Here is a 27,541-nt window from a genome sequence, read left to right as displayed (position 1 = left end):
ATTTGCCATTATTGAAGCATTTGGTCTCTCTCCAAAAAGAAACTGTGCATAACATTTGATTGTTATCAATTTGCTTCTGTCTGTGTGGAAGCTTTTCATGCAGTGTTTGGCTTTGGAAGGTTTATTTGAGCTTAAGGTGCTGAAATTTTGCTAACCATTTAAGCAGGGAAAAAAGCTTGGGCTCAGGGACAAGAACCAGGTCAGAAAGGCTTGAATCGAAGGCAGGGAGGAGAGTGAGTCACTGGATTAGGAGCCAAAACTAGACTGAGGGATTTTTAATGGAATGTTTTTTTGTTTGTTTTATCTTTTATGTTCTATATTATATCATATTTTAGTTACATTTTTCTTCATCGTATTGTAGTCTGGCATAGAAGTACAAATGGACACAATAGAAACATAGACAATGTGAAGTGACATATACTCAATACTTACCAGTAGGTGAAAAATCAAGCATGTGTTATCTTCACATGGGATTAACTGCTTTGGAACCTAGAGTTAGTTCAGCAAGATGAAATTACTAACAAGGAATGTGTTATGCAGAAAATGCATTCATTCACACACTACATTTTTCTCAAGTATTCTTTCCTCTATCAAAGAGTAGCATGCCAGCTTTGCCCTTACTCTCTAGCAAATGATTTGTTCTGTAGACTGAAGATGGTTTAATGACAAGAGCACTAACTTTGGAATTAAAGGTACGCGATTAGATTCTGCCTAAAGGAATTTGAACAAGTTACCTGTGTCTTTGTGTCAAATAGGGACAATGGTACTTGCCTTCATCTAGAAACATCGCCAGAGCTCAAGACTGAAGCAGGTACAACAGAACTGAGGATTTCACACAAGTACCAGAGATTACTATATTCTTTGCTTTATCATTTTACCCTCACTAAAACCTCTTTAACACTTCACTGCACAATTTCACCATCCAAAGATCCTTCCAAACACCTGAACTGCGTAAAGCAGGGGTGACCAATCCATGTTTTGGTTTGGTCCATGAAAGTATACCCTTGCCACGTGGATAGGCAAAGATCCCTTATTACTGCCGCTTGCCAGCCTTGTCTCCCAGATCTGTTTTCAGATTCCACTGTCATCTTTAATCTACTCTGGTAATGACAGTTTAAGTATTTAGTGAGATCTCCTATATTCTATCTTGCCTTTTCTTATACAGGTACAAAGAATCTGATAGCACAGCTAAGATAACAGCAGTGAGTTCCTAGCTCATCTTAATCAAACTGCTTAGACCTGTACTAGAATCTTTCTTTGACTACCTCAGACACAGCACAGTTTCAAAAATAATAATAGTGATGAAAATACTTAGCCTGTAGGCACAGTATTTTCATGCAGCTGAATTTACCATCTGGCTTGATGACTCTGTGGATACTTACTCTTTACTCACATAAGATGACATTTTTAGTTATACATGCAATGGAAGCTTGGTCAATAATTCTGCATTCCCAGAAAGGTTACTAGGTGTGAGTCAGTGGTTACAAGCAAAGTGAAAACTCTGAGGAACAAGATTTGTCCATTGTTCAGCAGTGCAGTAGGAAAACAGATCCAGCAGCATTTGCAGCACTTTTTTAAAAATACATGATCTGTTTTGTACATCATAGGACTGTACACTGAGTATATACATCCACTCCATGTAGTAGTTAGAGAACAACATGTCCGAATGACAGCTTACAGACTTGTAAAATTCAACAAGATACATGCTTCGTAGTTGGTGTGCAGCCACAACACTTAATGCTCAGACTTCTGACAGCAACGTCCAATTTGTGCTTTAATCTGAGCATGTAGAGGGGAGTGGCTATATAATTCATGCCTCGGATTCTTTTACTCAGAGTTTGAATCAAGCTGAAGTTTCTTGCTTTTTATGTCAGATAGAACAACCTTTGCCTTACTATTTAAAGTTCTTCCAAAAGCAGAATCTGCATATGGACAATTGCTTCAGGACAGGAAACATTTTGTGGATATCAAACTTAGGTCTTCATTTCCCTGTAATCCTGGATTTCTCAGGTGACATTAACACAGATGCCATTCAATATTACCAAAAAAACCCTCTGTAACTTATATACTACTGCCCTCTACTGCATTTTTAATATAGATCATAAAAGTATGCATTATGTCAACTCAAACCATACAAGTCACAGTTCTTGTCAGGTTTATGAGGATCATTCATGTCATCATTCAACAAGCCCACCTGCACAGCAAAGCTATAAAACAAAGTATTCAAAATTTTGGTGAAGAAAATCGCAATGTGTCTGAACCAGGAGAACCAAAAAAACCCAAGTACTTGTATAGTTGTATTCATTAAGTAAGTCTCCCATCTTTCATCTCCCAACTACATAAGAAAAATAGAGCATCACAGTCATTGTAGAATTAAAAGCCTCCAGTCAGTTCTAGCTGCTCAAATACAAGTTGAAAAAAACCCAAAACCTATAGGAGATGTGAAACACATAACCAATATTAACGCCTTTGGATTATCCGAGGTTCACAAATCTCTAATGCTACTGACTGCTGAAGGTGTCTACCAGTACAAAAGACATAAGCCTACACAAACGTACTTCTTTCCCAAGAACTGAGGTTTTCATATTTTTGAACGTGGCTCACATCCAGGATACAGCTTGGAATAAATGGCATCAGAACAAACTAGGTGTTAATCCTCTTAATTCAGTTCCCCAGGAACTGATGTTTTGTTTCAGTATAGGAAAGAGATTTCGGCAGGACATGGGGCACTTCAGACTTAACTTAGTTCCTCCAATATTTACAAAGCGTTCTGCATACTCCTACATCCCTCCTTTCTAATGGACAGTGGGCAGATTGAAGTAGAAAGACAGTGCTGCATATTTGCCATAAACCTTTGGATTAAGGTCAGGTAAATAACTTTCCTTGATGATATCAGGCTAGGGAATGTTTTTCTTCCCCTTTCACTTTCACTGCCATGACCAAGCTTTGCCATTCATTGCCAGGACACCACACCTGAGCGTTTGTTGAGATACTCCTCCCTCTGGTGGATACTTTGGTAGTTGTACCGCAAAGCCAGAGCCAAAGTTCGCATGAAACAGTTCCATTCGTCTTTACAAAAACATGCTTACAATCCTATGGCTATTTCCCAGAAGGGAAATAAATACTGATTTGATTGCAAAGAGTCCCTGGCACAGAATTTTAACCCAAGCTGCAGCGTATCCCAAGGAGGGAAGCTATAATTTTAGATACTGTTGCCAATGTTTGAATTCCAAACATCCCAGGTATTTCCAGACAAAGTAGATGTAAGCTTTCTAAAATTTTCCATGAGAAATTGGTGAAGCAGTTACAGCCTCAAGATCATGATGTCACTGAGTCTTCAGTAATTCCTCCCCATTAAAAATCCATTACCTTTCTAAGCCCTCATGTTTAAAACAGAAGATTTAAATGAACACACAAAAAGACTTCAAAAGCCCTTGACCACTGAGAACATCCCATTTTCTTTTGTTACAAATTCAGAATTTGTAAGCAAGCTTTACAATTACATGAAGCTGGGGGAAGAAATGCGGAGTAGTTTGATTTTTCAATGTTTAAGAGTGAGTATACTAGCATATTCCAAAGCATTGTACAAACATTGACTAAATTTAATGTAGCCCTGGAATTACCAGAAAGCAAGAAAAAGTGAAACTGATGGTCAAGTTCTGCTCAAGGCAATGCAGCAAATTACCAGAAAGACAGGATTACAACTGTTATGAAAATTGCTAGAAGCAACGTCTTACACTCTCTCCCCACAAGCTTTGATTACAGACAAAAATCAAGGATTACTTTGATTTGGCTTTAGTGTTCAAAATAGTTCTTTTTTATTTTGTCTTGGATAGCTATCAGATCCACACCCTCGGAGGGTACAGCTGACCTTTCATATTTACCACTTTTGAGAGGGTAGATAAAACCTGTCTTGAATGTTTGTGTCTTTGGACATCCTCTGCATTAGTTACCTCCATATTCATGTTTGACAAAGAGTAGCTTGCTGTCAAGGTATTAGTCAAGGCAGAATGAGAAATGGAAGTAGCTCAGCATAAAGAAAAGATCTCTTAGGCACAATCACACAGTCTCAACCATCTCAGTTGCACTGCAGGAGTGGGCAGTTCAACAGCGGTTGTGAAGCCTGGGTAAGAAACAGTGACTGGCTTTAACACTTTTTCCACTGAGGCAGCTAGTCTTTGGTGCATATGATAGGAATGCTGTTGAAGTGTAACAGATAGGAAAATTAACTCATTTTTGGTTCTCTTAACACATATCAAAAGACATTCAAGATGTGGTCAAATATTGTTGAGGGATTGGGGGGGCATGTTTTATGGTTTTGGTTTTTTGTTTGGTTTGGTTTTTTAATTCAGTTGTCAAAGACCAGCAAAACCATCAAGTGCTTTTCACTATTAAGGCTCAATGCTGCACACACAAATGCAAGCTAACTCTGTCAGATGGCCCTGTTTCTCAAAAGCCTAGATTTCTAAGTTGTTCAAGTCACAGTAGTCAAACTCAGGCTGATATATAAAGTGCGTAACATGCGACTTCCTCAAATTCATTAAGTCCATTGAAACTAATAGTCATTGCATAAATGGGGCTGTTGAAGAATCATCAATCAGTAAGAGAGTTTCTAGCTGGATTGCTTTGTCAAAGGCATCAAAATGTATTTTCTATTTACATTTTTAATCTACTAAAGTGATTCAGTTTTCAAGTTTCATTAGGGACTTTGTTACTGCTGTTCATCTTATTTTAGCTTACTGTACTTTTCCACTTTTTCCAGCTTCTGAGCCTTTTTTTTTTCTCTCTGTATTGCATGCTAAACATTCTTTCTACAAAAGGAGACAGCTCACTTTTTTTGCATCATAAAATTTGCTTTCCTTCACATAAAAGAAATAATTTTGTAACTAAGCCAAGTGTTTATGTATCCAGGTAACACAAGTACAAAGGTTCATTAGTTCACTAGCCACTCTGTAACAACTTACAAGGCTACAGAAGTATTTTACTTATAATATGGCTTTCCAGTACACCAACATTTAAAATTACCTGCTCCTTTCTAGATTTTCAGCAGTAGCTCTTTAACAGCCCCAGTAAAATGCTATGCAGTCTTTGCTTAAAAGCTGAATTTAAGAATTTGCTCCAGTCCACAGAGATCATTCTAGAAAGAACAGATTATTTTCTATGATTGTTAGCTGAGAGTGACACAGATCCACATCAGGCACCTTGAAATGCTGAGAAAGTGCAAGCAGTACCGTAAGTGGTAAGATGTGCTTTAACTGGTAACAAACTGAATAGAACCTGCAAAAAGTGCTAGAAGTGCTGGTATGATACCACTGTTGCTTCCAAATCTGCTGGGGTGGGGGGAATAACTTAAACTTCAACTATTTGAGAACTAATCCCTAAAACCTGAAATGAAGGTACCTTGGTAAACTATTTCACAAAAAATTAGTGATCACCTGTTACATGAGAAGGAAAAGAGTTCAGGATTGGGATATTCTGCTCAGATGCTGCTTGGTTTAGAACAAGAAGTTGGCAAGCAACATCAATATCGACAAACCATTAAGACAAACTTAACATCAATATTTTGAGTAAAACATTGCATATTAATTTCTTGGATTTCCTGGGCTCATTACATTCTGCTTTTGCCTGAAGAATGCTGATTTGGAAACTAAACATTCCACTTAACTCTCATTTGTTGATCTGAATGACCACAAAGTAAATTAGTCTTAAAACAAAGGAAACTATTAAGCTAGAATTTTGGAGGAAAACTGTAATTTAAGCAAAACAGAAAGTCAACATAATTTCTCAAAACTGTAATCCCATCATTAAAGTAAGCATTTAAGATAGCACAACAAAATAGCATCAGGGAGTATGCCACTGTAACTTTGTTATTTGAAAGATGCACAACCTGAGCTAGCACCGGTGTTATATCAATATTCTAGCATTACACAGGACACCAGTCTTTCACGTGGCTTGGCATCTCTCTAGCCAGGCCCCATTATCATTCTGTCCCCCCTTCCCTGTGCTCTTAGCCTTCCCAGCTTCTTCCAAGAATTGGCACAGTGCTTTAGTGCAGGACTTTCCCCATTTTAATAGGGAGCTGGAGGAAGTTCACATTCCCCTTTCTCCTGCAGTCATACAGGGTCAATGAACCTTGAGGAAGGCATTAACAAGAACTGTATTGGGACAAGATGTCCGATTAATAGGGATCTAGGGCACAGAGAGGAGCAGCAGTCACTAACACTCATCTTGTATTACAGTCTTTATCATGTTAAAAAAAAAATCCCCACAAGGCAAGTTTCAGCCTCATCATTTTTTCTTCTTTCTCAAGAGCTATAAGCAATCATTTGTACTATGATGTACTATCATTTGCCAGCCACCAGCGGACTTGCGCTTGCCCAAAAGGCTTTTAGATTACTTTGATAATGGAGATAATTTCCAGGGGGTTTTGCCTTACAGAATCATTGTCTACCATTAAAGTTTCTTCAGAGCCACAAGGCGCTATTTTTAATTGCAAAAAGACTGTTTCATACAACCATGAAACTGTATGGTCAACATGCATGGGTTTGTGGATCAGTTTGGAAACCAACAGTATAAAGGCAACTGCAAGCATTTAGGACACTTCAGGATTGAGGGACTAATTTCAAAATGATTACCTGAACAGAAGCATGAGGCATCCCAAGAACTTTTTTTTTTTCTCTCTCATACGAGGTAAGTAAGAAAGCAACAAACAAACGAAATCAAGTAATCTCAGTCCCACATCTCCATAAATTCAAGAACAATTAACAGAACTCCAGATGTACCACAAGGCAGTAGGTGCATTTGGAAGATGAGCCAGAAGCAGTTACTGTGAGAAAATGAGACGCCAAGAATCTGCAGGGAAGAAAAACAGCAACAAGTTGACATTCCATCTGAGCAGTGAGACAACACATTATTCACAACAGGAGACAAACTGTATTAGATCAACTTTATTATGTTATCAAAGTTTGACAATAAAATATTCAAAATCTATTGAACGCATTCATACACAAAAAGAGCATATAAAATGCTAGGTCTCAGAATATGTTCTGTACAAAATACTGTGAAGTGTAGAGCAGCAAAGTCATTGCCAAACATTCCCTGAATTTAAGAGGGCCTTGAACACACTGTGCTCCAAGAACTACCCTAATACCAGACATTCCTTCCTTTGGTCTGCAAGTCCTTTGCAATTATTGCTAGTTATTGAAGCCTTCTGTTTTTAAACAGAATCACATAGTGACTCTGCACCTCTTCAGAAGTGTTAAAATGACAGCTGAAAGCTTCTTCAGCATTTTCTGTACGTTTTGTCAAAAATAAGAAACACATTTGGTCCTCAAGACTATTTTTGGTTTCTGAAAATACCCTGGAAGAATAAAACCAAGTAAAAATTATGGAAAGAGAGAGACATGACAAGATATGTCAGTAAATTCAAACATTTCAACTGTGCATTTCAACTGTGCAGTGTGGCAAAGCACATGAGTTAGTCCTCTTAAGGAAGTGCCACATTCTCTTCTCCTTAAAGATTTATTTCTTCAGACCCCACAAGAATCTAGAATGCTCAAGTGCACATGGCTCTAGCAGGCCTGTAACAGTAATGCTAAATACTCTTGCCTTGTAGAGGAACATGCCGTAGTGAATAAGCACTTTTCAACATGCTGAGTGAAGTGGTTCAGTTTCAACGACTAGAATAATACAGTTTACTTGCTGCATTCACTTTTCAATGAGAACTCCATCCTAATATGCAATAAACTGAAAACGAAAGGGCTGACGATGATTTGGTAGAAAAATCACAACTTCTGGACATAAAACAGAACTACAGCCTGCAGAACCATCACATCCAATCAAAATCTCACCAGAAGCACCGTGCTTGTTCTAAGACAGCACTTAGAACTCAGGTACACACATTCTTGCACAACAAGGCTTTATAGTGACAAACAACATCAAAACAAAACAAAAAAAAGCCTTGAAAAGCTTTCAGTTTCATTTTACCAGGTTAACTAACACAAGTTTATTTAAAGAGACACACTCTAGGGCTTCTCTACTCATGGAAAGCTGATGTACAAATCTTTAGGTTAAAAGATACAGTCAACTGATCTCAGAAACAGTACTAGGTTGCCAAAATTAGAAAAGATTTTTTTTTTTTCTTTTGGGGCACGAAAAGTAGTATTAAAAAAGTAGTAAAGGAAAAAAGAATAAAAAACCCAGAAGAGCATCTTTTGGAATCATGTATTTTGGAACTTCAGATCACAAAAAACCCTGAAGCTAAACTCTTGGTATGAGACTGGAAATGCCACCAATTAATGGGTAAGGATGTAAATGAAGCTTAGAAACATTCTCCAGATCAGGTTAGGAACTGTTTACCTATGTTCTTTTCTCATTTTTTCAGCCCTTGATGCCCATGTTGGTATCCTGCAATACAGCCTCCAGCTCCACTCATTCCAGTGCTTATTAATAGGCATTCTACTTCAGCAAGAAATACAGATTGTGATAAGCTGTTTTCTGTAATTTCTTTCTGTTGTAAACCAGTAACATAGCAATTTATTCAAAAATTGAGTCAGACCACAGGAAGAGCTTTATCATCTTTGAGCAGTCTTGGAACACAAGCCTGAAGCTTATCCAGCTGACAGCCCTGCATAAAATAGAACACTTGACTAAAGGACTTTTTTGTGGGTTTTGTTGTTTTTTGGGGTTTGGTGGTTTTTTTTTTTTTTAATTTTTATTTTCAACAGTTACCAATTACAAATGGCTTGGGGCATCTCAGTACTTACTCTGGAAAAGTCTAGGCAATATTGCTGCTGAACTGTAGGTTCCTGGGCAACTGAAGACAAGATAAACATTCCATTTTAAAAAATCAGGAAAATGAGTACTCTTCCTCAACCAAAGTAATAGGGAAAATGCAGGGGGAAAATGAAGCTACATAAGGAAGTTAAAACCTAGGAAGATATTTAGCTTATCCATGACCCTAGTTCAAGTTGTTCTGGATTTACAAGTCATTTCTGAATTAAAACTTAAAGCCTTAAACCTACCTCCTCTGCCAAAATGTTCGCATTCTACAGTAACAAGAGTTCAAGCCTGTCATTTCAACACGTCTTATTGGTATATTTGATGGCAGCAAACATTTTATGCATGCTACCAAGACTGTTAAAAACTTTACCCTTTAGACAACTTCAGTTTCTTAAGTAATGAATCCTCAATAGTTCTGATGGGTTTCTGAAACTCTTAAAACATTTTACTTGGAGGACCTAGCATTTCGAAAGCATTCAAAATTGTGTTTTCAGAAAACTAAGTGCAGTCTAACTGGGTGACTGGTTTTAAAGCAAGCAAAAGAGAATCTTCGAGTGAAGCTATTTCTCCAACAGGACTTCTGTAATCAAGGTTGTAAATATGATGGCCTTTAGGCTGTCATTTCTGTGGAGTTCAGAGTTGAAATTTTTTTTTTTTTTTAAACATTGAGTAAAACAATACTGTAGGAAATTAACAGAGTTGCACATTCAGCAATTTATAGAAACATTTAAGGAACAGTGTATCCCAACTTCTTGAAACAGCAATAATGAAACTTGTAATCTATGGGAAATGAATTTTAGTCTTAAAATGTAAAGTTTTTCAGCTGAATGCAGTGTTGATCCAATCACTACTTGGTCAGTAACTGGATCAGAGCCTAAGTATTTGATTGAGAACAAGGTTTATACTTCATACTGTATTATATGCTGGCTTCCATTCCCCACCCCATTTCAGGAAGTTAACTTTTCTTTTTGAATTAGTGCCCACCATCCATTATGATTTCCACTACAGGAAATCATTTTTCACCCAGAAATGCAATTCTGCACTGTATGGATTGTTTGCCAGTATTCAATTCAATTAGCTTTAATTTATGTGCTGCTCCACACAGCTACCGTTATTGCAAGCACCATCCACTGTTTAGTTTCTTTCCCTCATTGATAAATAAAGCACAAGGTGAGAAGTCCTCAGACTCCAGACTGTATGTAATCAGGTTCTAAAAGTTGATGAGCAAACAATTTCTTCTTCTTTAAAAAAACAAACAAACAAAAAAAAAAACCAAAAAGGTACCTAATAAGAAGGTTCAAGTAATTCACACAGCTATCTTTTTTCCCCAAAAAGCTGCAATAAAAGAAAGGCTGGATTATGACGAAGGCAGTACAGTACCAGGCAGACCTCTTCCCTATCTTACCTGGTAGATATGCACAATTACAGACTAAGGTACTGGGAACTGTGGATCAGAATATGCAAGACCCTTTAAAAAGTTTACTGTGCTTCCCAAATTAATATCGTGCCTTTGTTTTATGGGCATCTGAAATTGCAATCCTTCCAAGCTCTCCCACTCCAAACCCTGCAAAGACCACACAAAGAAACTCGGGTATCTATGATTCTATGTAGTATGTGCCAAGGGGCTGCACAATCTCCAAACGAAAGTCTGTATGAATGTTGGACACAACACCAGAGGCACCAAAATGCGTATTTGACCAAATTTGCAGAATGTGAAAATACCATGAAGCATCATAAACACAAATCGGAGACAAAGGATCATTTAGAACACCAAACAACTTCTTGAACACAGCCTTAAAAAAACCACAAAATAAATAATTCAAATATCTAAATATCAAGGGATTAAAAGGCTTTTTCCCATATTTAAGGGAAGGCATCACAGGTGAGGAAAATAACTGTCAACACAAGGTATCACAAATCAAAAAGCAGCTTTTTCACATAGGAGATAGTAGTATCATTGGATAGCATTTGAATATGCTCATTTCCTGAAAGCTCAAATATCACTACTTCCTGTTTTTGCATGTCCACCCACTTTTGACATTGCAAGGCACTCTGTAAGTTTACTGTACCATCCCCATCACTGTAAAGAATCTTGGGTTCTTTGTCAGGAAAACTGTCATAATGGAAGGAATCAGGTGTTTCCACGCCAGTACCATAAAGACAGTGTATGCGCACACCAGGTGGTGTCATCTGGTAGACCAGGGGTTCAGTGTCTTGTCTCATGAACCAGCCATCTTCAAAATTTATGTCCCTGTAGAATTTTCGGTAATCCCGAAGAGTGTAGTTAGCTATAGGTGTGCTTACAAAGACCTTATCTGGAGGCCATGTGTAGTTGTAGGGGAGCATCCAATTTGTGGAAACTGCTGATCTCTGCTGGTCTCTAATCTTGAGTGAACTGATAACAGGTATTCTATTGTTGTCACCTTAAAAAAAAAAAAGTGGAATTTCATTATACACAAAGCAATGCATGAATCTCAACCAGCAGCAATTACTACCACTCACTGTGATAACATGAATAAAAAGTTTATTCCCTTTGCTTACAGTGACAATTTGAGAAGTTTTTCCTCATTTATGATTGTTTTGATAATTAACTTCTGCAAATAACTTCTGATAACTTACAAATTTAAACACAAGTTGAGGAATGAATGATTGACAAACTAAGAACACTATTGCCTTTCCAATGTGCTCCTTTTTAAAGGAGAAAATACTTCCTATATTAGCCAAGTAAGAAATCAGGTTTTATTATGCATTATTTATACCATTTGCAAGTTTTGTCTTAAATGCTCTTCTGGAAATGTGTTTTACAGTGATTCTGGTACCTAGGTCATGTTTTTGCTGAAAGAACAGATAAATACTACTATCCACACACGTGTAAGAACTCATGAAGAGACTTTATAGGCCTAACAAAACACTTAAAGTTTTGCATATTCAAAACAAGGAGAGTAGCTGTATTTCATTCAGGATAGCTATAAAAATTACCATATGGTTTATTTACCATTTGGCTTAGTGTTTTACCAGTTTATGCACTCCCTTCATAACGAAACCTACCAGAACATGCCTACAATTGAAAGAAAATGGCAGACTTAATAGTTACCTAAAAAGGTAACTTGCCATGAAAGGAAGAAGCAGCAAAGCAAGTATTATTGTCTCTGCTTATGCTATCAAGTAAGAATGCTGCACTCAATAACCCATTCAGTCTCTACGTGTAGTACTTCGGCAGAAGAAGAGTTAGAGCTTGTTAGCTTCTGGTGGAACCATGGAAAAATCGCCAATATCAGCATCTTCCCTTCCAGTCAGCATTTCAAGACTGCTAAAATACTTGTGTTGCTCAGAACACAGGTTTTCTCTAATGTAGCACTAATATTTTCTAGCAACTCTGGTAACCTAAACTATGTCTTTGCGGGGCGGAGGGGGGGGGTGGGGGCAGGCAAAACCAACAATTCTTGAAATACCAGTTGATAACTACTATAGTTGGGAAATGTTTTCATCTGGCCAAGCTTTTCCAAGGCATTATATTTTCTTAATATAATATAAATCTAGAGAGCTAGAGCTTATTATCAGTAAAGGTCTTAAATTATCCGATACCCAATAAACCACATAATTGTTGCATTTTACCAAATTTAGACTTACAGAACTAGTGTTTGATCAAAACATTTCAAGAATTTTTTTGTAGACATCAAGTCTATTGTTTTCTTAGCAGTTTGTTCCAAAGATGGCTCAAACTAACATGACTAAGTTGTAATTTATATGCATCTTTCTTCATATTTTTACCATTGTTCTTGCATCTTCACAAAATTAAAAGCTGCTTAGTAAATGCCAGATACAGTGATTACTAGAAACAATTTTTTTTTAAAAAAAAGCAGCCCTGAGACAAATCGGAGCTTATTTTCATTGTGACTGTCTGATCAGACCTATTTTCCATTATCACAATGGCTGGCACACCTTAATTCTTTTGTCAGCTGAACCTTGAATCAGATTTTTCCATTATTAGGTCCAGGTGGTTACATCATGTAGTGATGCAGGTCAACCGCACCATAAAAATTGAAATACTGAAACCGCTATTCCTGAAAGAGCACCAAAGTATATTTTTCAATTCCGTAAGGTGGCACTATTGCTTCAGCCAGGAGACCTAAAGCACAGTCTTTAGTGCCATCTTTAGTAGGACTATATGGAGACATTGCTAGTATAACTCTGAAACAGACAAAAAGGAAACCCAGAAGAGCACAGCAAGAATCACAAAGGTCCTGAAAAATGTGTTTCATATTACTGTGTGGTGTAAATACTTAACTGTGCACACTCACCACTAAGCTACTGAATACTACGTGGCAGTTTTCAGAGAAAGCCTGAGTTCTGAATTGAACAATGAAAGGAATGTGTACAAAATTTATTTCCAGCAGAATAATCACAGAACCTGACTATTCCAGCCTTCTCTTACAGAACTATTACAAAATGCTTATGAAATCCTTTACTTTTCTCTGAAGTGCAGAAGTACTCTACGGCCAAGACCATGCTTAAGTCAGCAGGCACAACACGCACTGACAACATAGTGAACAAAATATTAGGTCTAAGGAAGACACTGCTAGCATCTCAAGCTGACCAAAAAAAAAAAAAAAGAACAAATCAAACAAACCACCACAATGAACTTTGTGTCTTTGCTCACTGTAGTGGGAAGAACATCCTCACTTTATTGGCACTGGAATTGTAATGATGTAAGTATTGATCCTGCAAAACACATGAATAAGTAGCAGAAAGTATCACAGAAAATCTAGAGAAAATAATTCCACCTGTGTACTGTTTACCACTTTGATAACACAACTGTGGATTTGACACGAAGTTCCTAGCCATTACCATATTATAAACAGGAATGGGAGCAGAAAGAATGCATTCATAGCTTGCCTTGTCTTTCCTGCAACAATACTGTATTTTTCTTTAAAGCAACAATTCTTTTACATACTAACACCCTGATAACGTCAATTTTAGAAACTCTTTAATAGACTAATGTAATCCAAGTGTTAATGCCTGATGGTGGTGATTTACTACAGATATTTGAGACAGAACTAGCCTAAATATGTGCATTCTGATATTATGTTCTGCCCATTTAACTTTCCTACACCAGTCTTAAATTTCTGCTCTAAACACGGAGTTTAGTACAACAGAAATACAGATTAAAAGATTACTGCATTTTAGGAGAAATTTACCTATTCATTATGCATTTGTATAGCTAGCCACTTCAGATGAGATGCATTATAGAGGATAAACAAGATACGAAGCACAAAAGTTTAATCCAAAAGAAATCTGGGACTGTGGAATTTTATATAATCATGTGGAATTTTGTGAAGGTGATATTAACAGGGCTCACTTCCTGCCATTTCTGTAGCATGCAAACTTGTCAGACGAAGCCCGTAGGAAAAGGGAAATCAATTTTTACAGTGCCATTGCAATAGATTTAATAAAGTATAACTCAATACAAACATCCAATTTAAGTTTTCTAATTAGTAACTGAGCTGTGCACTGCTATTCAGAATCAAATGCCTTTGCTAAGCAAAGTATTCTTTGATCTGTCCATGCATGGCTGGCACTTGCTGTGTGTTCAGCATTTTGATGAAGTCCAGTTTCTGATGTCAGCTTTGTTTAGGAAGAAGACAGTGATATCCAAAGCTAACAAGTCAGAAACAAGCTAAAAACACAAGCAGAAACATCATGAACTAAATGCCAAAGCACAAAAAATAATTATGGTATCACATGATGGGGTAAGTGAACTTTTTCCATCAGTCATTTGCAGTTACTTAGTGAAATACATTATGCTTCTTTATTAAATTTTTTTTAGTCTCAGGCATATCCAGCACGCTAAACTCAAGATCTCAAAGATTCACTTTCGTTATCTGTAGAGTCGTAACTTTTGACAGGCATTTGTGCTGTGGGCACCACTTCACCACCATATCTGCAAGTTTCCCTTAATGTTAACCTCAAGCAGCTTTACTCAAAAGGAAATTACTGAATGCTCTGGAGTCCTTGTTAGCTTTGCAATACTGAACAGAGAGCAATCAGGCTGGAGGCAGAAGTGACAGAAATAGAAGATACCAGGCCAAACAGCAGATGACACAGCAATCTGCTGAAAAGAGGTTAGGAGAGGTCAAGAGGGGACGCAGCTCCCAGTTAAGGGATATAAAAAAAAACCCCACCAACTTAGTCCACTCCCATGAACAAAGAATGACAGTCTGGTCACAAGGCTTGAAACATCAAGTTGCCATCACTTACGGAAAAAATTATGTTTAACTTCCTAGTACCTTAAACTCTCATCCTCCAGTCGTACAGTTAACAGTCTAGTCAGTATCTTGCACTGCTAACAAAATACATTGCAAACCTTCAAATTACCTACCTGAAGCCAGCACACGGAGAGTTTTAGCCACTCCTCCCCATGGAGCACCTAATGACACATAATCCTTTATGTACTTGTCTTTCCAATCCTGAGTCTGATGGTTGAGGAAGTAGAGGATGTACATATTACCCATACTGTGGGCAATTAAGACAACAGGACTTCCATACTGCTCATACATTAACTCTATCATCTTGCGAAGGGCCACAAAATAGTCTCCATTCTCATCTAAAGTAAACATACACAGGTTACACAGTTATAAAGTGTGAATGCTGAACTTCAACACAATTCTTTAAAAGGTTTTTTGAAACTGTCTGTGGAATTAATAATGCAGAGCCTAGAAATTCCAGTATTAAGTGGGAGGGGTGGGTCTTTTTGTGGGGATGTGTTTTGGTGGTGTGGGTTTTTTGTTGTTGTTTTGTTTTTAAGCAAGTCTTCAGTAGCAAGTTGTTTAAAGCAAAAAAAGAAACCACACCACAGGGCTTTCACCTGGGTCCAGGGGTACCCAGGCTCCAAGAACTAGTCAAAATTAAGGTTCTAAGTATAATTGTACAGGTGGGATGGGAGAAGAGACCCAAAACATTATTTGCAGGCTGGGAGAATAAAATTTGTTCAAGTAACAATGTTATTTACTTGGTGCCTTTCGCCAGTCATAAGGTGCTCCTCTTACATCTTCATCACGTTTGTAGCCCCAATCTACTAAACTCTGCACCAGCATATAAAAGTAGCTGCCTGTAGACATTAGATAAGAGAGAAACAGAACAGTGAAAAGGTTAGCATTAGAAGCAGCCGTCAGACACTATCACAAAACATAGTAAGTTCTGGAGGCATTATCTCCAATACCATATATATAGACATTAAAACTGTAGTCTTAGTGTTTGACAATCTAGAAAGCTGCATATTAAACAAAATGAGTTATACTTGCTGTCCCCCAAAAGTGAGAGAATCCCTTATTAAAACTTCTTACTAGTTGGCTGATCTATCAAACAAGTGTGGCAGCAAAACATGGCATACACAGAACAGATAAATTTTCCTCAGCAGAAATGCGTCTCACTCTTGAACTGTAAAGGATACCCCTCAGAATTACTACATTAGAGTCCTAGCTTTTGTTGATTGCAAATTAACTTCAGGTAGGGTATATAATACATTCATAAAGGTTAGCCTGGACTTCGCCAACATTTATTCTTGGAAACAAATGCTTACAGTGTACCCCAGGGCAAAATTCTGGAAACTACCCCAAAACTACTTTTCTGTCTATCAGGTAGTGGACTAAGACTTAAGTGACTGAACATAATGCTTTAATAGCAAAGAAGGGAAACATTTGCAGACTGGCTATATATTGAAAGATGTTACATATTACAAGCTTTGACACATAGGATGTAAGTATTACCACAATTAAATGCATCTAGTAACAGCTTGAAAAATTAAGTGTCAAAATATCCTATTGAATATCACAGTCATATTTAAGTTTTGAGCAGAACTTCACTTGTTAGTCTTGAATGTTTATCATATTGTCCCTGAAGTGAACATAGGCAATTTTAAATATGACCCTGTTCTAGTTATAAGAGTCATCTAGTGAAGACCATTAAGCACTGCCCTTTTGGGCATTGGTCCCTAGAGAAAAAGAAAAAGAAATCCATGCTACTAAGTATGTGAAGCTCAGTGCATTACTGACTATTAAATTACTTCAGCCACAGCTAAGAACTCACAAAAGCTTATCGGAGTCAGTGTTTTCTGAGAGATGACTTCTACAAAAAACACTAAACAAAAAAACCTGCACACACATTAATGCAGAAATCTTTTGCAGCACAAATGTAATTCTGACACTGACAAAAGACAGGGAACTACAGGGTGTGGTACCATATCTCCCAAGCCCATTAACTCATTCTTAAGGCCAAAGAACATCTTACTCAGAACTAAGCTGAAATGAAGTGGTTTTATTTTGTTTTTGCTTGGCAAGCTTCAGTCACAGAATTTTCTGCTCAACCCATCTCATTTTCCAAAAGCGTCTGTCTTCAAAGTGCCTACTCAAGTTTCATCCAGAGAACTTAAATTTGGCACAAGACTAAATAACAATGAATCTTCTTGTCTCAATCTATCAGACCAAACAACAGACAAAACAATACAATGCAATGAAAACACTTAAAAGCAAAGTGAGCCATATGCTACCCTACTACCAAAAAAACCCCAACAAACCACCAAATCTGTTTTTCTACTTCTAAACAGAACTGTAATTTGAAATCACATTTCAGTAGCTTGTTGTATACACGCTAGAAAAATCCAACAAGTCACAAAGCACTTCAGACACAGCTTGTACATACCAACACTCCTTTTACTTGGGTCAAGGAATTCCAAGGAAAACGTCTGCCCAAAACCTGGGACTCTGATATCCACTCCATCTGGTGGTTCTGTGATCTTACTTGTTCGGTTATACACCAGCCTGGGGGGAAAAAAGAAAAAAGAGAAAAACATGAAATAAGTCATATTACCACAGGACAACTCTCAGCTACATTGGATCTTACATTCTGAGTGCAGTAACAAGAACTTTAAGTGCTATTACCCAGAAGAAAAAAAAAAAAACAGGCAGACATGATAAGAGTACTCTAATGGCTAAGAGGTTACACAATGCAAACCATTATTATAATTACTTTAATGCTTTACATGCAGAATCTGAGACTTAATCTTCTCTATAAAACTGAGTATACAGAATTGTGGCTGAACTTCAATTTTAGAATATAAGCTACTTTATATAGTTCTATACCATTTCACTTTGCATCAAGCCACATAACGGAGAAAACTTGTCAAAAACATAAGAATGTGGCAGTAGAAGATAAAATACCTGTAAAATCAGATATCAGAAAAATTCTCCTAGATAAAAATAATTTGTTTCTGTTTAACTAGAATACCGATACCAGCATAAGGGAGTACTTGATATTTCTTGACTGGTAACAATTGGTACCTCAGGGAACACATAGAGGTATTGAGTGTTTTGTAGATACTTTTCAAGTCAATTTGAGATATGAAGAATCTGGAGCATTGGGTCAGGGTTGGTTTTAATACTGTATCAATACAATTGCCATTTCTGAATGCAAGTTTTTACCCCTAGATGGAGTCTTAGAATCTGAATTGATACTCAAATCTTCACACACCAAAAGTCTCTCTAACCTGTAAGGCATATAGCAAGACTTAAAGCAGAGGTACAACTACACAACAGCTTGCTGTAAGTCACATAAAAGAGCAACATGCCAATACAATATTTTTAAATTGCACAAGCTAAATATTTCTTGTGTTCATAGAGATATTTGTATGTTTTTTACAGGAACATTAATGAAGCAGATTGAACGATAAAATAGTCTGAAAGCTTTAAATTAGGCAATGTTTTAAAGCAAAATAATTCTTGAAAGAGACTTCCAGACTGCCCTTGAAGGACCCCATGTGTCTCAGCTGCCCGTGAGACTGCTCTTTAATGACACACTGCCAGCAAAAGTGCAAGCTCACATTCCTCCTGCCTGTCCCCTCAGTGCTGCCCAATGTACCTCCTTCCCCCTTGCCTCATCAAAACTTAAGTAACTCATCAAAAAAGTGGAAAATGTTTTGCTTTAGATAAGCCTACAGAAGTGTCTGATAAGTGCCCTAACAAACACTGAGTAACTGGTAGGAGAGAAAGTGGAAGAAACTAAGAGAACCTCTGCTTTTCATCAGTGATGAACAGCTACCTCAGATGCAACAGAGCCACTCTTCTGATTCATCCTGTTACTCTACCTAGCAGAATTCCAAGTCATTTCTCTCACTGGTCTTGAATTAGAAAAGAAAATTTAAGGCGGCCATTCTGTGCAAAGCATGTCAGTCTAAGGAAAGGAGATAACTACAGAGAGCAACATTTCTGGTCTTACCTGATATTGTCAATCCAGCAGTCAATGATGATGGGCAGAAGCAATTCTAAATTCAGCCAGAGTGTAAAATAACTGTCTGTCTTCTTAGAGCAGAGATAGTGCACGACTGATGGCTTATCTAACTTTGCTTCCAACTGATTACCTAAGTCCCCCGGAACTGAAAGATATAAAAAGGAGACACTTAAAATTAAAATGTATAACATTTTACGTTATAATATATACATCTTAATACTGTAGACCTCATATGCAGTATCACTGCATCTAGAGATACCATTCAGTTTTGTAACTGGATAAAAAAAATATTACATGAGAACAAAGTACTGCATGCACATTTTCCACTGCAAATATTTAGATTTTTAAAAAATCATTAGCTGAGGAACCACCATGTAGAATAATTCTGGCTCAACAGTTCATAACTTCAAAGAGCAGACTGTATAGGAACAGGTCACGTTAGGCCACGGGCATGAAAAACAGATGGTCTCAGACGTTATCAAAATTACCTGTGTTTTAAAGTGCAAACTGAATCTTTCTGAAAGAATTTTTTCTTCAGACTTGCATGTACAGTTGTAAAACAGTTCTCTTTAAAGAGAACTCTCTCAGTTTAAACATGTTCTCTTTAAACAGTTGTCTGCAAACTATCAATTTGACATAAAGAAAATTTGAAAAGTGGAAGCAGCTTCATTTCTGTTTTTTATTTTCACTTCTTCACCTCTGACCGCACTTTTGCTTCACAAGATTTAGTTGGCTAGCATAATAATCCGAATACATAGTTTCATCTTCTCCATTCAGGTTTGGATGCAACACAGGTTTGATGTTCACTTTTTTTTTTTTGATACATTACATCAGTAATAGTTGGAGGGAAGGGTCTTGTATTTGCACCTTCTCTGAAGTGCACTGTTCTTAAGGCATATACTAAATGCCAGTATTCCTTTGATGAAATTTTATTTTCCTTTATTTATTTTAAACACTAGATGGAGACAGGAATATTATTTCTAAATTAGAATTAAGCTTAAAAAATGCTCTTACAATTTTCAGCAGCAAGTTTCCAGAGAAACTTCTTACATTGTGTTTAATCATTTTTTCCTCAAGAACCAGAAAGGCAAAGATACTTCAGTAACTGAAAAGTTTCTCTGTATTAGAAAAATTTAGGAGTTAAGCACTTCTTAAGGGTTCCCCCCACCTCTTTCAGCTCCACACACACCCACCTTTTTTGGGTGTCCATAACTGTATCCTATTTACTTGTCAATGTTTAATTTCCAAGTTTTTTAATGCAGGCCTATCCATACAGTTGCTTTTTTTTCCCCCACTTCAGTAAATTATTTAATCAAAACAGTTTAAGTTCTATAGAACACTGATACTTAGCAATGGTTTAAAGAAAGAGATAATATCTTTTAGAGGAGCACCTAGTTTAACTGGAAGGCCAGATATGCTTTCAGAGAAACACTTAATGCAGAACTGAAAAAGGACAGAACTTCAGATTAAATATAGACCTGGACAACCACACTCTTACAACCTTCAACCACTCCAGGTTATGCCCCACCACAAAAGATACACCTTAGGATTTCTTTATTAACTACCCCTACTTTCTCATTAGGTTTTTAGTGTTTTATTTCTGTAGTCTTAAGTGAAATGTTACAAGACCCGGTAGCTGACCACAGTTTATCTTAGGTCATATTTCAAGGACTCTGATATACTGGAAAGCATAGTAAGGGAGATTATAGTATTGCATCACACCCTAGAAAGAGTTTATTGAAGTTCAGTCTTGTAACCTCACAAAATGCCATTTAGTTATTGCTTATAGAACTATAAGGCAACAGCTTGTTCCACAGTCTCGTGCCTGTGCTGTATCAGTGCTATTAATTAGAAAAGGAACAGAATGTAATTCTATTTATATCAATCATTCATGGCTCGCCAGTTTCAGCAGCAGACCTGCCAAGGACCAAACAGGTTGATTTTGTCTTCAGTTTCAACGCAAAACAAAGTAGAAGAGTGACATTCTGTTCTACCCTGGAATCTCATTTCCTTGGGTAAAAATCAAGTTCTTCCAGCGAAGATACCTTTCAAAAAACTTAGACAAACATCTGGAGTATCAGAGTTTTAAGAACTTGCTGAGGTTTCCAAACAGCACTCAAATAATCATAAGCACACCTGCTCAGCGTAGGAAGACTCACAACTGAAGAAGTTTAAGATTATAATCAATAATATAATTGATAATTATATATAAATTGATAAATACATTTATCAACAAGAGTCCTGAAAGCAGGAAACTGTACAAAGCCTCACTTGGACTTAATGGAGTGATCTTAGATTAACTGCAAATTTAATTTGGTTAAGATACTTTATCCTCAAGCTTTTTGAGGATAGAGGCTGTGCTCCTGTGTCCAATTCAGAGCAGAAGATGAGAAACATTACATGCTAATTTTTACCCAAAGGATGACAAGGAACAAGTTGAAAAGTGGTAGTTTATTTAATTCTAAACAAAAGATAAGGGGCAAGTACCACCAGTGCCAAGATACAGTACTGCAGTTAAAAAATAAAGTCTCATGTACAGGTGTGATGCCTGTTTGTTTATAAAGCAGGGATTAACAAAAAAAAATATTTTTTTTCAGGTTTACATTTCCATATTAACAGTGAAACTGCTAATCACAATTCATGTTTTATTTTCTAAAGTATATTCTGCAAGCTGAAGAGAGTTCATGATGAAGCTATAGGGAACAAAATGCAAATTTTTATTTTTCAGTTTATAGAAAGAAACATGCAAGATTTTCAGTCCTCACCCCACACAATTTAAGTGTTAATGATTTACATTTTGACTGGAGAACTACTTAGTGGCTTTTTGATAAGTTACAGGTTAAAAAAGATCACATTGAAGATTAATTCTGTAGGACAAGGACATACCTTTCTGAATTTTCTGTGATGGAATTTGAAAGCAGTAGAAAAACACATTTCCCTTTACTTTCAGACCATACACAGAAAGCATCTGTGAGCAGAGTAATCTGTAAGTAATTTTTCTCCTCATCCTCTCATCTACCAGTATCTGTAGTTTCTAAGCCTTTTTGCTGGAAACATTATAGATAGTTCTTACTTTTGAAAGCCTGCAGACTGACCCCATAAATGTACAAAATAACTGGCAAGTGAAGTTCTGCAAAATACATCAGCACCAGTTAAAACTGGATGTCCAAGAAAAGATCTCAAGTAGTACCCTTGCTTCCCTAACTTGCAGTTGTGCAATACATGTATTGACTTCTGAACTGCAACATTTTGAAATATGAGATTTCATTTTCAGCAGAAAAAAGTGTTTCCATCAGATTTGATGATATATCAGTTCTAGCACATTCTCATTTTTCACAAAGATGGTAATCCTAACAGAACTCATTCTAATACATCGATGAGCTCAATTCACTTCCAATATTACAGTATCCTTTACAGTATCTTTTGTCTCAACTGCCCTGACAAAATTAGTAGATCTTGTTCTGGGATGTGTTCTTGTTTGATTAAAATTTACGGAAAGCACACTTACAAATGTCATTTGGGAGTTTAGAAGAGGTTACAGACTTTTCTAAGTCTGGGAACTACAATAACTAGCTTTAGGATACACTGATACTCCTGCCTATCACTATCCTTAAGTCTTAATGACAGATTCACAGTTCCCAGCAGAAGACAATAAGCAAACTGCACCCTGGAAAGTGACTTGCCTTAATACCGCTCAGGAAAGAAAGAGAAAAGAACATTCAACAAAAGCCATGAATAGGGGGATTTTAAATTTCATTTGGAAAAAAGAAAAGATAGTACCTACATAATAACTAGGGAAGGGGGGAAGCTATTGCTTGTGTGGCAAAGAGGCCATCAGTTGGTACTTTTTTTTTTTTTTTTTTTACTACTTTTATCTGAAATGCAAATGCCTTTAGATATATATCAGCTATCGTAACTTTTTTTACTGGTATAATTTCCTCAAATAACTATCATCTTTCTGGTTCTGTAAAGTCGCCTTCCTTCAAAATGAACCAAGTTTTCCAGAAAATTGATTTTAAACTCTGACCACAGTTCTCTAAGGAGGATGTCCCAAAGTAGCTCATAGACTTAATGACAGACCACCACAGAAAAGGCTTGTGTTTAAAATTAGGAACAAGAAAGCAAACAACACCTCACATGATACTCCTAGATACCTCAGATCACATGAGGCATAAACATTTAAATCACTCCTGACATCTAGCCAGCTGACCATACAAACACACACACCTCAATTAGCAGTCAGCAGGAATTCACAGACAAACCTCTTTTGCATGTAAATCAATTATTAACAAACTTCATTTAGGTGTCTTTCTAGAAAACTTTAGCCAAGTACCTAACAAATTGTTTGCAGAAGGTATCAGAACATTGATATAGTAATTGTGTTGAGTCAGCTCTAAAAGGTAAAAGGTTCAGTGAATCCACCACTGATCTTATAAGGACAGGTTATCAGCTCCCAAAATTGATAAGACATGAGATAGTACGCAGTGATTATTGATGGACTATATGGGAAAATGAAGGAGGAAGAACAGCCACAAAATAAAGGAACTTCTTATTGCGAGCATTAGAAGACAAGCATGTTGAATATATAACTAAACTGGTAAGAGAAGTGGAAAAATATTATAATTGCATGTAAACATGAAGCAGACATCCAGAAGTACTTGCACAGAATATATATATATATTTTTAGTAGGTATTGTCAGTAGAGCAGTATGCAGCACGTTGTCCTGGTTCTTAAAGGAGATTCTCCTGTATGAATATATTGCCCTGGCTGAATAGGAAACTCTTAAAGAAGACATGAAAGCAATTCAGTATCTTAAGTAGTCCCCTTTTCCCCAAAAACACTTGAGAAACTCCAAGACAATCACCTTGCATTTTAATGAGCATTGTGTCTTTGAGATCAAGCCTTCAGACAGGACTCTGGAAGTAAGACTTTGACTTTTACCTCATGTTTCTTCTCTACTGCCACTATTATATTAATACCCTTTGATGCTTTGTTATTTAAATCTCAGGGAAAACTGAGCAAGTGCATTGCAGTATTTTGCTGTCAATTACTACCCATGTAGTAGTAATGTAGGACCATGTAAGTTTGGTCCCTGGTCTTGCTCCCTTGGTATGTACAAACATCATCTTCAGCCATAGTAGCTCCTGCTACTAAGGCACCATTTGATGATGCACAGACCAGCTTAAAAAAATAACCTAATCCAAATGGAGTGGTGCCACTCTCCACATTCCTTGTGCCAGCTCTTCCATTAAGGTAATTCAGCTACAAAATTAATCACTTCTTCCTCAACGGGTTAATTTTCCTCATGCTTTAGCAAGACAAATGTCTCCACAAAGCGGCCAATAAGCAGGCACAAGGAAAGCTGGGGGGGCACTAATGACCTATTAGATTGGCTTAGCTGTTTCACAGAACCACACTTCACCTAAGCCAGTTAGGGGGCTCCACAACTCGAGATCTGTTGCCACCACAACTACAGCCAATAGTTAGGAGGTTGTATTCAAGCAGCTCATCTGTTTTCAGATTTGAGATTCCTAGAAGCAGTATTTTTGTTAGTGGCTGGGGAGCAGAACAGAGTTACCCATATGTAAGCAACGCCCCATATTTGCAAACTACTGCTCTACTTCCTCCTCCGTTACTTGGGTAAGCACAGGTTGCAACTGCAAGGGGGGGGTCATTACACAAAAAATTTGAGAGCAAGTTAAACTGGGTCTTGTGACCATCACTGGTCTAAAACATTTATGAAGTGATCATTATGTTGACAACATTCCTTTAAACAGCATTCCTTCTTTCTTTATTCCTTAAAATCAGATGGCCAACATGCCATGCACAGAATAAGACCAAACTTGTTAACTCCCCTTTCTACTTAAGGGTTTTAACTTCCAAACAGACCAAGAGTGAATGCTTAGATCATGAGACCACATTTACTACAAGATAAAAACATATTTAAAAAAATGAACACATATGAGGAATTAAGAGTCTAGATGCCAGCCTGATAAATCAGGAGGATCAACTCTGTATCCCCCTCTTGTACAGACTCCAAAACCATCTCAGGCTTGTATAGGCCTGTATAACGCAGCCTTGCGTACACCTCTCAATCTCCTTTTGCATTTGTGATTCCAGTGCAACGTGTTTTTTCTCCCCTCTCCCAAACACCTGTGCTAAGCCAGCACTTAGAATGCCTCCCTAAATGATTCTCCTAAACCCTTCTACCATCCTCATCACAGTAATTCCTAAAAAGCTTATCTTAACATGTCACCTACGCAAGAAGGGTGAAGAAAAGGTCATGAAAAGTTAACTAGAATCAAGATGAGAACATTTCACACAGAACCAGTGAGTGACCAACAGTCACTCCTTCCTCTCCTTTATTTGTTTGACCTTCACTGCCCATGTCACATCTAATTGAAGCTAAGCTCTTAGTGCAGGTGTTTTTACAACAAGTCATTTCTAGACATCAAAAACCCATGGTATTTTACAATAGTAAGTTTCAGCAAATCACTCCCTAAAAGCACCTACTTTCTCAAACATATACAGACAACCCAGAAAAATTATTTCTGTTAAAACCCATTGAATCTTCACTGTCTGGACAGGTCAGGACTGGGCAGCAGAAAACCGCAAGGCTTAAAATGCAGACGCTAACTAGAATAGTAAGAGCTGCAAGTTCTGTAGGTTTGATGAAAATTCACTTTAACAGCAAGAAAGTCTGTGTTTTAAACCACTCACCAATGAACGTGTGCTCAGCCACACAGTATTTACCAGAATGTCTCTTAGGAAAACAAAATGTAGGTCAGCCATGGTTTTTAAAAACATCTTTAGGGAAGATACATACTTACAGCAGTATCATCAGCATCAGTAGTAACTCCACGCTTCTATAACCACTATCCCTTTATCCCAGTTGCTTTTAAATCTTTGATTCCTTCATAGCTAGAGTTAAATATTGGATCAGCAACTAAAACACCATCACCTTTGTCATCGAGAAGCTTGCACTGGAGTAAGTGCCAAAGCTTATTACTAAAACCCAGCATTACAGCGTGGAGTGATGGGATGGAAGATTGTTTCTAACCTTCACGGACAGAACTCAAAAGAACTTTTGTTCACATTTTAACTCCAGCCTCTTAGGACATCCTTTTGCGGTTTCTTCTTCCAAATCTACATCCTCTCAGTTAGTTCAGCCATCTATTAAGAACTGTGAATTTGTACATGGTGGTCCTGAGATACACAGCATCTTTAAAAAAGCTTGTTTAGCGTTATGTCAGAAGTTTTTAACGGTAGTAAAAGTCAATAGCAGAGCCTAAATTATTATAAATAAATGGAGCTTAAACTGGACATGCCAGTAATTATCTTTTTCCCAGTATTTTCCGCATTTTCTTACTTTTTCTTCCCCCTTTATCATCAAGGTTAATTGCATAATAAGAACACATAGCATACTGAATACATTCACAGGACTGACTACGGACATTAATATCACCAAATGCACTTAATGTATTGGAATGCTTAAGAATTATGATTTCAGTAGACAAGTTATTAAAACATTTAAAAATTTATTCACAATTCTTCTTACCAATGGATACAAAAAGCACCTAAGAAGTATTACTTAGCAACCATTATATGAATACTTTCTACATATTTGTTACGAACTATTTTGTGTTAACAGGTGAAACCACAGGCCAGCAATCAATATTCATTTTCTATGTTGTGTGGTGAAATAAGCCTATTATTTTTAAAGTACTTGTAGTTTGACTGCTGTAACATCAAATCACTCCTCTTTCCACATTCTCTTTTATGAAAGGTTCGTAGAGTAAAAACTCGAGAAGCGAGGGTCTGGCTTTAGTTAATGAGCTAAGAACGTGTTTCCGCGAGCCTTGTTTTCCCCGTACCCACTGACAAGCTAAGGCAACCTCATATTTTCAGCACGTTTCTGCCCCCATGTGAGGTGAGGGGCCCGGCCCCCCCTACCCGGGCCTGTACTTTTCGCTTTCGCGGCCGGGGCAGAGTTACGAAGAAGACGCTCCGTGCCCAGCGCCGGCGCCCCCGGTACCCGCAGCAACCGGGTCGCTCGTAAAGCGGGGTCGCTCGGCGAAACACCCTGGAGACCCCGGGCGGCGGCGGCGGCCGGGCGGGGCGCGCCCCCCCGCGGCTGTTCCCGCCGCGCTCCGTAGCGCCCCAGGCCTCCCGCCGCCTCCCTACCAGGGGGGCAACAGCAGAGGCGGCGGGCTCGACCAGGTTCCACGGCGCCAGACGCACGCACCGCCGCCCCCGGCTCTTACCCAGCACCACGGGTGGCCCCGCGGGCCGGCGGCGCGGCAGGCACCCGCCGCCGGGGCAGAGCAGCAGCAGGAGAAGGAGGCTGAGGAAGGGGCTCCCTCCCGAGCGCGGGAGAAGCCTAGCGCCGGCCGGCGGAACCATCACCCCAGCGCATAACCCCGAGGGCCGGGAGCCACCGCCACCCTGCACCGGACACGTCGCCCGCCTGCACCGGGG

General features: G+C 37.9%; 1 protein-coding gene and 1 long non-coding RNA gene across 5 annotated transcripts in view; one reads left to right on the top strand and one right to left on the bottom strand.

Annotated features, from left to right (window-relative positions):
- Window positions 1-27,541, top strand: part of LOC143165479 (uncharacterized) — a 91,923-nt gene that overhangs the window by 10,209 nt on the left and 54,173 nt on the right. The gene's annotated exons all lie outside the window — the stretch shown is intronic.
- On the bottom strand, window positions 309-27,541 carry PLA2G15 (phospholipase A2 group XV). 3 transcript variants are annotated; one of them, XR_012996302.1, is made up of 8 exons: window positions 27,328-27,541; window positions 19,051-19,207; window positions 17,479-17,597; window positions 15,791-15,889; window positions 15,161-15,385; window positions 10,935-11,204; window positions 6,636-6,852; window positions 309-489 (listed from the first exon to the last, which is right to left on the bottom strand). XR_012996302.1 is itself a non-coding variant. In XM_076349340.1 (7 exons), the coding sequence occupies exons 1-7, from the start codon at window positions 27,464-27,466 to the stop codon at window positions 6,824-6,826; spliced, it is 1,038 nt and encodes a 345-aa protein (XP_076205455.1). In that variant the 5' UTR covers window positions 27,467-27,541; the 3' UTR covers window positions 5,735-6,823. The 3 variants fall into 3 exon arrangements, 2 of the variants coding, with proteins under 2 accessions (XP_076205455.1, XP_076205454.1); XM_076349340.1 differs by lacking the exon at window positions 309-489 and having other exon boundaries at window positions 5,735-6,852; XM_076349339.1 differs by lacking the exons at window positions 309-489; window positions 6,636-6,852 and having other exon boundaries at window positions 6,933-11,204.

This window comes from Aptenodytes patagonicus, chromosome 11, assembly GCF_965638725.1.
Source record: "Aptenodytes patagonicus chromosome 11, bAptPat1.pri.cur, whole genome shotgun sequence".
NCBI classification, from domain to species: Eukaryota; Metazoa; Chordata; class Aves; order Sphenisciformes; family Spheniscidae; genus Aptenodytes; species Aptenodytes patagonicus.
This window is presented reverse-complemented; position numbering and strand designations above follow the sequence as displayed.

What these genes read in the sequence shown, in the direction of transcription:
- PLA2G15 (XM_076349339.1), bottom strand. Translation starts at nt 27,466, where the DNA reads ATGGTTCCGCCGGCCGGCGCTAGGCTTCTCCCGCGCTCGGGAGGGAGC. An exon ending in GGGGCCACCCGTGGTGCTGG is followed by an intron (nt 19,208 to 27,327) that starts GTAAGAGCCGGG and finishes TATATCTTTCAG; the next exon opens with TTCCGGGGGACTTAGGTAAT. An exon ending in CCCAAGTAAAAGGAGTGTTG is followed by an intron (nt 15,890 to 17,478) that starts GTATGTACAAGC and finishes TAATGTCTACAG; the next exon opens with GCAGCTACTTTTATATGCTG.